The following is a 10544-nucleotide window of genomic DNA, read 5'->3' as shown; positions in this document are numbered from 1 at the left end:
GATTATTTACTAATTTTTGTAATAAAAACGATATGAGTTGACTTTACGTGTTGTATTTAATAATTTATCGAAGACGGAATATAATTTTTTTAAAGGATTATATGCAATAATACCTCAAAAAAAAACTTGCGTTGTTATTGTTATACAATTGTGCTACGTCTCTCCTATTATTATATATATTTTTCTCTTTAATACGATAAAAATCGACGACGAAATCCCGATTTTTCCTTCCCCATTCGCGCGCGCTCTCCTTCGCCCAAAACCGTTTTCTGCCCGTACGAATCAGAGATGATATCGCAAATGTTAAATAGTGTCAATAATAAAAAGAGAATTGTTGATATGTCTGTTCTTGATACACAAACACGATTTTTGTCGACGCCGAAACGTTTTTATTTAAAACGGAAGATTCTGCGTTTTCACTAATAAATCCTTAGATTAGATTTTGACTGAGCACTTTTTATTCAATAATTAGTTTTACTTCTTTTTCTTGATTAATACAAGTCAATGTATCAATAAAAGGTGAATTAATGAGAAATTTAATCTCAACATAAAGATTTTTGAAAAATTTCAATGTTGCCAATCGGCTAGTGTTACCAACCATCTCCGGGTACGATGGTTATAATGGCAGATATCATAAAATTGAAATCCTCTGATCAATTAATATATAATTCATAATGCGTTTCAAATAAGTAAAAGAAATAAAACATTTACAATTCGACCGTTTTTCAGAATGTGAAAATTCAGGTAAATTAGCTAGCGCCATCTATAAGCAGAGAAATGGAGCGTTTTAATTAAATTAATGCTTTTAATTCATTTTTAAATCATAGTTTTTCTTAAAACACAATAAATTCTTGATGTTTCTTTAAAAGTACAATATACTTTCGAAGTTTAACATGTGTGAGCGTATGAGCTTTTCATTGCAAGTAGAGACATCTATTGAGAATATGGTGGTGGTAAGTATAAATTCAAATCCTTAAAACGAATAAATATAATTTAAATAATATCTTTCAAAGAACATGCTACAATACCAAACAAATTAAAATCACTTTTTTTTAGAAAATTAACTTATTTTCAGGAATAGCTTTTTAAATCTAACCTAAAAACTGATCTTGTCAATTATGAACTGTCATAATTCCAACAATTTTAAAGTTACAAATGGTTTGGTCACTTCAATCCACATAATAAGATACCAAGACAATTTGCCAACATCCTCGTTTATGAGATTTAATTGTAACAAAAACAATTATGTTATTGACATATTTTTATTAGAAAATGTTTAATTAAGACATAATTCTTATTTAATTACAAATAGTTTCTTCTTTACCAGAATAATTTAATGGATTCAAAATAAAAACGTTATTAATTGGAACTTCTTTCCCTGAAACGGCTTTAATTACTTCTTGGGCAATAACTCCCCCAACAACAGAACAAATGGGAACCACTTCGCCAAAAAGCAACTCGAAAACATTTTCATCCAACTTATTAGAATCTATTTCATATTTTTTTGCTAAGGACTCAAACATTTTTTTCAACTCATTTACATCTTCATCTTGTTTTGAGCGGGAAACATTTCTATTGAACTTATCCCTAAATTCAAGTAAAGCTAAAAAGGGCATTATATTAAAAATGAAGAAAAAATTACGTGTAATAATACCTAGCATTAAATAAAAGTAAATATTTCGACATTTTTTTGGTTTCCCATCTTCGGGATATTTCAACACCCTTTTCAAACTGGGGTATTTAATGAGCGCATGTATTTTCACGGTTGTCATCTCGGCATCAACAGATTTACCACTGTGTGCTCTCTTTTTAGGTAATTTTACCCGATCCCTAACAAAATCAACAAAAAATAATTAAAAAATTAATTATTTAGCTTTTGTTAAACATACTCGTAATAATCATGGTCTTGTAAATCAGAAATTGTACAACCAAACATTCCAAAAACATCTCCACAAATAAATTTAACCTTATTTTTTCTACACCATTCGGAAATCGTTAAAATCTGTTTCATTTGTAAACCCGTAGCAACAACAATTTGAAAGTTTTTAAAATAATCCTCTTTTTTATCGTTAATGTTACTTTCAACGGATAATTTTACAAGTGGATTAAGAGCTTGCGCCTTTAATAAGATTGATTCTGATAACTTTTTCCCAAGACAATCCGGTGTTAAGAGAAAATTTACGGCTAAATCATGTTCAGTTACAAGTTCGTCATCGGCTATTGTAAGCGCATTTATTCCGGAAAGAACTATATTTTTAGTAACTTCCGATCCTAAACCTTTCACTCCAAGTAAAAGAACATTAGCGGCGCGCAATCTAAAAAATTAACGTTAAAAAAATTATTTTTAGGTTATGTTAGTTGTAAATTAAATTTAGTATTACTTCTCTTGAGATTCAATTCCCCATAAACGAATTTGACGATCGTATAACTCAGTTTCAACGGAAGATAATTGTTTTTCACCCATTATTTGTTGTTTAAAGACGATTTTTAAACTTAATTTAAGTGTTACCGGTTTTAGGTTATAGAAAGACGCTTATTTCTTATGTGTAGGTCTCTACGTTATCATTGTTAAATTTAGAGTTTTTTAATAGATGGCGCTTCCGTCGTAAATAAAAGCTTTTATAAATGTTTATAAAGAAAAAGAAAATTGGTGATAACAAGAAGGTATTTGATAAAATTTGTTGGGAGTATTTGTTTAAATTTGTTTATGTTCTTTATTTTAAAGTCATTGGCATCTTGGTTGAGCTTATAAATGAACAATAAAAGATCTACAAAGATGTTGTCTCCAATAAATGTAATTGTAGAGGACAATTTATAGATTTGACCGTCCTCACTTGAGTTATAAATAAATGGAAAAATATAAAAAATACAAATAAAGCGTACATTCGATCAGAACGAATGGATGGTGATTTTTCTTTTATTTCTTTCTTATATCGTTGAGTGTTATCGATGGATATTGAGAATACGAATGAAGAAGCTGAAGATAATTTAAATGATGAACAACAATCTGATATATTTTTATTAGAAAATAGTTTTCGTTATCAGATACTTTCCATAGATTTAAGCGATATTGGTGATGATATCAATTTAAACGACGAAAATCGAACGTTTGAAATAAAGCGAAGAAAAGAGGTGAGTTTGGAGAATTATTTGTTGTTTGTAATGGATTAGTTGGGTAAATTGATAAAAAGGAATGATAATTACTGTGTTATTTATGATATATGTAAAGTGGTGCTTTTTGAAATGTCGTTTGAAGGTGGTGTGAAGGTAACCTTTTCAAAATTGTTACTTTGCATCGTTTTTTTAAATATTATCGGATGTTTACAAGCGAATAAAAAATTTCAATTGCAGCCGGAATCTAATTATAGAATTTTTTTGGCAATCGTTCATGGTTCTGGCGCCTGGTCTGAATATCAAATTGATAAAAAATAATGTTAAGAAATCATTACAAATAAGTTTTGACGTAAATGAAAGGAAAATTTTTAATAAAAAAATATTATTATTAGTGATTAAACATAATATTAATAAGTTATAAAAGATTCTTAATAAATGTCTTCTTCGTGGTAGTTTTTTTTTGGTGGTTGGTATTAGATGCCGTTATTTTGACTTATACGAAGACAGGTTTATTTTTGGTTGTGTACACGTGTTGCTATGGGGGGCTCGCCAGCTATCTAAAACGTGATTGGTCTAGAAATGGGTGTGGACATCGAGCCTTCTAGATATCCGATGACGCAATAATGGGTCGATATTGCATCAGTTTTAAAGGTCACCTTCAAAAATAACAACCCCCACACAGTGATGAATCCAAAAAATACATTAAAGTTTTGTGGTTCCGAAAATATTAATTTTGTCATTAAATTACCAAGAAATTGATTAATAAATTTTCTGGGGAAATTTTATATTTTATTAAAAAAAGTTGATTATTGTTAAATTAGCAACAAACTTCACAACTGTCAAAATTATTCTTGTATTCGAACAAAACCGCAAAATTAAAAAATTAAGAATTACTCAAGAATGGTAATAGAAATTTCAAATATTTTTGATCGTTTAATTACAACTGTATAATTTAAATAATTATTAGTTAAATTCTTTGTTGGTTAATAAATCATATTATTATATAATTGCTAATTTCACTCCTATTTATAAAAAAAAATTTTCTTTAAAGCAAATTTAGAAGAAAATTACTTCATTTTTAAAATAATTCAATCAATTTTATTGAATTAATAAAGATTTCGTAAATAAAAATTAATAGTTATTAAAATAATCTTTTAAAAATCTAATATTTATTTTATGTCAAATTTGACGTTTAAATGTCAAATTAATTTTAAAATTGTTTTTCGTTTTAATTTAACTTTTTTAATGATTAATAAAGATTAATTAATAATAGATTAATGGAATATTTAAACGCTAAATAATTAATTACAATGTTGTTTTGTTTTATTGGAATATGAATAATACGGTTTCAACGAAAGGCAACGGTCAAAATTCCAAAGAGAAACTCAGGTAGGACGTGAAAGACCACACGCAATCGTGGCCACGTAGTGCACGCAATTTAATGTAATATGTTGTAAATTATTATCTACGTAAAAGACGCAAGGAAGTTTGATTAAACCTTATCATTTTTCGTTTGAACTGTGTAAATGTGGGAAATCCGTTGTCGTAAATAAATTAACTATAAAAAAAAAATCAATAACTTCTCTCTTATTACTCCTTTTTAGATCACGCCACTTTATCGATTCAATTTCGAATCCCTTATTCTGGAATAAATAAATAAAAAGAAGATTTAACACAGATTCTCCATAACAATGATCGAGTTGAACAAAAGTAAACACAAAGACTTTATTATACAGTTATTGTTTACGTTATAATTAAATTGAGAGGTGGGAAAGGCAAATAGACTTTGAATTCATTTTCTTTCGCATATTGAGACTTATTGGAAGGGGTAACTTTTTCTTTTTCGAGTTGGTTTGCAAAAGATTGACTCAAGCAGCTTTAACAATTCAACAAACCAACCGGTTTTCTGTTTTAACACTCGCGAGTGACCAACGCGACCAACAAGAAGTGAAAGTGAACCACCTTCATTATTTTTGTTAAAAAATTTCGCTTCTATAGTGCCAAAAATTTTATTACTCGCAAAATATGCAGGTAAACAAATATTTTTAAACAACAAAATGATATAGTAATCAAAATAACATTTACATTTCCGAATTGTCATTTTAAACGTCAATAAGACGTCATGGAAGTTTCAAACCATATTTAGTAATGACATTTGAAATGTCAAAATGACACTTTTAACCTGAAAGGTAATCTTATAAATAAATTAAAATAAATAATTTTAAAGTTATTGGAAATAATGATTTATTTTTGTGTCCTCTTTGTTTGCAATTTTAACATCCTTTTTTGAAACAAGATTATTTCAAGGCCTACAAAGATTAGATTACCTAATCTATTAATACTACTGTTAATAATTTTCCTATGTATCTTTAATATATATATACATGAAAAAGAAAACTGAATAGTTTTAGCATCGATTATATGACCATGATTTCAAGGATAAATTTCTATAAAAAAATCTATAAAAATTTCCGCCGTGGTATATAAACACATTTTTTTATAATCAACAAAAAGAGTAAAAAACTTCTTTTCAAAGATTATGTAAATGAACCTTAAAAGATAAATTAAATTAAAATTTCCACATCGAAAACTAACAAAAAGATATAAAAAATGGGTGGGTGTCGTATCAAAATTTTTTTATGTCTGGTTTTTTGATCTTGCGCATCTAAAACAGTGAATGAACTGTAGTTACATTTGTTGTAGTGGGGAAAGGTCCTGTAAAGAGTGGACGAGCCCCCCCAACGTAATCCAATGAGCTTCGGCGCTTTTCAGTCGATATCCAGACTTGTTCCGAGTTGGCACGTGCTTCACGTATAGTAGGTGCTTTAAATAAAAATCGAAAAACCGGTTAAAACACGTGCACTATTCTTTTCTTTAATTTTAAAACGAAAAATAATTAATTAATTCAAAATGGGTAAGGGTGGTGAGCCAACAATAAAAGCATCTAAAGAACCTTACGAGATGGAACGTGGAAGTGAAGAAAAAAGTTCAAAAGTTTGTATAATTAGTTTAATAATAAAAAAAATATTTTTTTTTTAAACGTAGATAATTTGTTTTGTTAGAAAGTAATTTAAAGAATTTACATACAGTAAACTAAATATTTAACTAACCGTTATTTTTTTTTAAATGGTAATAATTCTTCCAAGAAAATTATTCATTTTTGCAAATTAACGTCACTAATTTGGTTATAATTAATATTTAAACTTAAAATAATTATGTTTATAATTTAAAATGATTTTTTTTCAATAAAAATTGGGTCAAATCCATTGATCCTTTTAACTTAATTTTGTGGAATTAAACGACCTCCTTCAATCACCTTGAGCTTAATATTTAACAAACCGAATCGATTTCTATTTGGATTTCCATCTTTCATTTCTACTAAGCACAAAAATTATACGTGATAAAAGTTTTTAGGGAATTTTTTCATTTTTAAATTTCAAACTGACATTTCAAACGTCAATTAGAAATATTAAAATTTAAAATAGTAATTTAAATTTAATTTAATATTCTTTAATATGATATATAAATGATATAAAACACATTAAGTCTCAAATTATTTCTTTATTACCTCAAAAATTATACACTACAAAAGTTTTTAGTAATTTTTCTCTTTTTAAACGTCAAATTGACATTTTAAACGACAATAAAAAAAATTGAATTTGAAATAACACAATTAATTCCGATTTAGCCTCAATTATAATATTTTTTAATAATATGTGGATATAAAACATATTAAGACTGCAAATTATTAACATTGAAGTCAATATAAAAATACAACCTTTACAGTTACCTAATTTATCACACCAAATTTTTTAAACGTCAAATATTCAAATTAAACTTTTAATGTTAAAATAAATGTTTCAACTTTTTTTTAGGGTTTCAATAAAAACTTAGCGATAGCCGTAGGAGCTGCAGCTTTAGGATCAGCTTTTCAACATGGTTACAACACAGGTGTCATCAATAATCCTCAAGAAGTAATCATTCAATATAACCAACAAATATTTTTATATTAACCCTTTTATATGTATTTATAGGTAATTATGAATTTTACATCGTCCGTCTTGCAAAAACGAAATGGTGAGCATCCAACGGAAACGGCACTCACCTTAATATGGTCTATAACGGTTTCTATTTATTGTGTGGGAGGAATGATAGGTGGCGCAATAACAGGTTATTTTTTTTTAAATTTTAAATGTCAAAATTAACGTCAAAATTTATTTTTAGGTTACGTCGCGAATACATTTGGAAGAAAAAAGGGTCTTTTAATGAATAACATCATAGTTTTCTTGGCCGCTTTATTAGAAGGGGTCTCGAAATCGGCGAATTCATTCGAAATGATTATTTTCGGGCGCTTTTTAATCGGGATTAATTCTGGTTTAAATGCCGGATTAGCTCCGATGTATCTCTCGGAAATATCGCCTGTTAATCTTCGTGGTGCCATCGGATCCGTTTACCAATTAGTTATTACAATTTCGATTTTAATCGCTCAAATCTTGGGGATCAATTCGATATTAGGAAATGATGCTATGTGGCCAGTTTTGTTGGCAATCACGGCTTTACCGGCATTGCTTCAAGTAAAGAATTTGAAAGTTTAATTTTTTGAAATAATAATTTATTATTTCTTTTTTTGATAGTTAGCTATTCTACCTTTATGTCCAGAATCCCCGAAATACCTTTTATGCACTAAACAGAAACAAACTGAAGCTCAAAAAGCATTGATTTGGTTGAGAAGTTCGCCATCAGTTCAACAAGAAATGGACGAAATGCAACAGGAAGCTCAAACATTAAAAATGATTCAAAAAGTTACTTTAAGAGAATTAATCGTTCAACCCGCTTTGAGAATTCCGTTGATTATTTCTATTGTGCTTATGATAGCACAACAACTTAGTGGGATTAATGCTGTAAGTTTAAATTTAATTATATGAAATCGTATTAAATTTTTTTGTTTTAGGTCATTTTTTATTCAACGGAAATATTTAAAAGTTCGGGACTTACGATAGAAGCAGCTAGTTATGCAACTTTAGCCATTGGATTTATAAACGTCGTTATGACTGTAATTTCATTAATATTAGTTGAAAAGGCTGGGAGGAAAACTTTATTACTCATAGGATTTGGTGGAATGTCTATTGTTACATTATTATTATCAATCGCTCTTCAATATCATGTAAGACTCATTTACAACATTAAAATGAAATGTTTAAATATCTTTTTTTCTTTGTAGAATGTACAAGCTGTTAGTTATTTATCAATTTTCTTAGTGGTGCTTTTTATAATTTTATTTGCAACGGGACCAGGTTCAATTCCATGGTTTATAGTATCAGAATTGTTTAATCAGTCGTCGAGACCAACGGCGACATCTCTAGCTGTAACTGTAAACTGGATTGCAAATTTCTTCGTTGGAATCGGATTTTTACCATTAAAAAATATCATTGGGGCGCACGTTTTTATTATTTTTACTGTTATTTTAGTACTTACTGTCGTTTTTACTTATCGCAAAGTTCCTGAAACAAAAAATAAAACGATGGAGGAAATATCTACGCTGTTTAGACAACAGTCTTATCAATAAAACATAGTTTTAAGATCTTTTTTATTAATTTTAATATAAGTTTAAGAAGAAAACATTTTAAAAGAATTAAATTGTGATTGTTATAACTTAAGGTTTTTTGCCTCTTTTTGTGTACAAAGTCATTCAAATTTATTCTTGAATCTAATTTTTAATATATTCTTAATGTATTTATAAAAATCTAATGTAATTTATATATATTAATAATAATCTATACATTTTTATAATTTTGTGTTTTAAATTATATAGATATAACCTCACTTTTCCCGTTTTAAATGTCAAAAACTTTTGTAGGTTAAATAAAAATGTGTTTTAACCACTATTTATTTATTAAATCTAATTATTATGTACATATTTCCCCATATATCCCCTTAAAACGATATTCATCCGTACATAAGATTCAAAGCAGTTGAAAAAAGAAAAATTAATACAATCTGAAACTTAATGAACTAAAAAAGAAAACAAAGTTGTAATTATTTGTGTGCAATAAACAAATTAGAATTATTAATTAATAAGTAGCTTTACATTATTATAGCCAAACAAAAGTATATTTCTTTTTTGATAAAAAAATAAATTTTTTTGAGAAAAGAAAGGTTTTTTTCTAATGTACACCATAAAAATTATCAAAATACAAATATCACAATTAGTTATTATTATTCTGAGGCCGAATCGGCAGCACTGGTTTTCATCACATACTTTACAGTAAAAGCAAACGCCGCGAAACCAATTATTACAATTAAATTGGTTAGAAATGATTGCATACTACTTGGCTCCTGAGTTACTTGCTCCGTTGTTTGCTTCTCAATATTACATTGTATTTCATTCCTTTTCTTTATTTCCGCCTAAAAAGAAATTAACTCAAACAATAAATTAAAAAAAATGTTTAAACCAACCTGTATTTTTGATACGATATCAGGAAAAAGATCACAAAATTGTTTATCTTTTAAATTAAACTCTAAAGATTCAAAAGCTAATTGAATTTTGTCATAATCCGTTGTATCTATACTGCCCAAAGTAGGACTTTTCTCAATCATAAAACTTAATAGGCCGGTTAATATCGTAGAAACACTCCATGCTGGATTCCACGTATCCGGATGAAAATCTGATATACTCAAGCATAACCTAGTATTAGTTTTAAAACGTCCACTGGGGGTTATCATATAAATCGAAGGAGGTTTAAAAGGAAATTCACGTGGAAAAATCAACTTTCCATGATAAAAACCACCTTCGTAGGGGGTAGATTCAGGACCACACACAACATAATGCCTACAAATTATTATTATTAAAATAAATCATCAACGTAAACATTTTCTTTTACACACCATTCTAAAATATTGTTTTGTAGAGGTTCCGCAGTAATATAGGGCACTGGGTCCTTTTTCAACCTTAAATAATCCTGTTTTAACCGCGAAGTAGCACTGTTATGTTTCGACATATCTTTACGTTACTAACTTTTTTGCCTTTATTACTTTTTAAAGATTTCAAACAAAGCGCACAAATGTAGAAAGCAGAAATGATTTTTACATAGTGTATGACATTAAAATTAAAAGTGAGGTTAGGCTTCCAGAAACGTCTTGAACGGGTCAATCCAGTATTTTCTTTATTTTCTAATGATCAATTCGCGTAATCTTAAGTAAATACTTCGAAACGGTGCCGTTTTAATTGGTCGTTAATAACGAATTTTAGTACAATATTTAAAAACATTCAGCTTAAGTGACGTAAGGAATGTCAAATTTTTTTCACTAAATAGTACAAGGATTTTTTTAAAATTTTCTTTAATTAACAATAATAAAAAATATTGTTATTATTTATAATAGCCCGCAAAAATATGTATTATTATTGAAATAATTAGTATAGAATTTGTGAA

General features: G+C 27.9%; 3 protein-coding genes across 3 annotated transcripts; 1 reads left to right on the top strand and 2 right to left on the bottom strand.

The window, feature by feature from the left end:
• Positions 1-1243: 1243 nt before the first annotated feature.
• LOC111428991 (activator of SUMO 1) lies at positions 1244-2564 on the bottom strand. The gene is made up of 4 exons (XM_023064768.2): positions 2382-2564; positions 1890-2315; positions 1655-1830; positions 1244-1603 (listed from the first exon to the last, which is right to left on the bottom strand). The coding sequence occupies exons 1-4, from the start codon at positions 2462-2464 to the stop codon at positions 1299-1301; spliced, it is 990 nt and encodes a 329-aa protein (XP_022920536.1). The 5' UTR covers positions 2465-2564; the 3' UTR covers positions 1244-1298.
• A 3306-nt stretch (positions 2565-5870) lies between these two features.
• LOC111429003 (solute carrier family 2, facilitated glucose transporter member 1-like) lies at positions 5871-8904 on the top strand. Its single transcript, XM_071196377.1, has 7 exons — positions 5871-6108; positions 6990-7088; positions 7149-7284; positions 7339-7688; positions 7749-8015; positions 8066-8278; positions 8336-8904. Exons 1-7 carry the CDS (start codon positions 6025-6027, stop codon positions 8678-8680), a joined length of 1494 nt encoding a protein of 497 aa, XP_071052478.1. The 5' UTR covers positions 5871-6024; the 3' UTR covers positions 8681-8904.
• Positions 8905-8987: 83 nt separating this feature from the next.
• LOC111429008 (ubiquitin-conjugating enzyme E2 J2-like) lies at positions 8988-10417 on the bottom strand. Its single transcript, XM_023064794.2, has 3 exons — positions 10000-10417; positions 9571-9943; positions 8988-9519 (listed from the first exon to the last, which is right to left on the bottom strand). The coding sequence occupies exons 1-3, from the start codon at positions 10110-10112 to the stop codon at positions 9331-9333; spliced, it is 675 nt and encodes a 224-aa protein (XP_022920562.1). The 5' UTR covers positions 10113-10417; the 3' UTR covers positions 8988-9330.
• Between the last annotated feature and the right edge of the window lie 127 nt (positions 10418-10544).

The sequence above is a fragment of the Onthophagus taurus genome, chromosome 6 (genome assembly GCF_036711975.1).
Source record: "Onthophagus taurus isolate NC chromosome 6, IU_Otau_3.0, whole genome shotgun sequence".
NCBI lineage: Eukaryota > Metazoa > Arthropoda > Insecta > Coleoptera > Scarabaeidae > Onthophagus > Onthophagus taurus.
The sequence above is the reverse complement of the archived record's forward strand: the minus strand, read 5'-3'. Positions and strand labels throughout refer to the sequence as shown.

What these genes read in the sequence shown, in the direction of transcription:
- LOC111428991 (XM_023064768.2), bottom strand. Translation starts at nt 2,464, where the DNA reads ATGGGTGAAAAACAATTATCTTCCGTTGAAACTGAGTTATACGATCGT. An exon ending in CAAGACCATGATTATTACGA is followed by an intron (nt 1,831 to 1,889) that starts GTATGTTTAACA and finishes TGATTTTGTTAG; the next exon opens with GGATCGGGTAAAATTACCTA. An exon ending in TTACTTTTATTTAATGCTAG is followed by an intron (nt 1,604 to 1,654) that starts GTATTATTACAC and finishes TGCCCTTTTTAG; the next exon opens with CTTTACTTGAATTTAGGGAT.
- LOC111429008 (XM_023064794.2), bottom strand. Translation starts at nt 10,112, where the DNA reads ATGTCGAAACATAACAGTGCTACTTCGCGGTTAAAACAGGATTATTTA. An exon ending in CAAAACAATATTTTAGAATG is followed by an intron (nt 9,944 to 9,999) that starts GTGTGTAAAAGA and finishes AATAATTTGTAG; the next exon opens with GCATTATGTTGTGTGTGGTC. An exon ending in ATATCGTATCAAAAATACAG is followed by an intron (nt 9,520 to 9,570) that starts GTTGGTTTAAAC and finishes ATTTCTTTTTAG; the next exon opens with GCGGAAATAAAGAAAAGGAA.
- LOC111429003 (XM_071196377.1), top strand. Translation starts at nt 6,025, where the DNA reads ATGGGTAAGGGTGGTGAGCCAACAATAAAAGCATCTAAAGAACCTTAC. An exon ending in GATAGGTGGCGCAATAACAG is followed by an intron (nt 7,285 to 7,338) that starts GTTATTTTTTTT and finishes ATTTATTTTTAG; the next exon opens with GTTACGTCGCGAATACATTT. An exon ending in AACTTAGTGGGATTAATGCT is followed by an intron (nt 8,016 to 8,065) that starts GTAAGTTTAAAT and finishes TTTTTGTTTTAG; the next exon opens with GTCATTTTTTATTCAACGGA.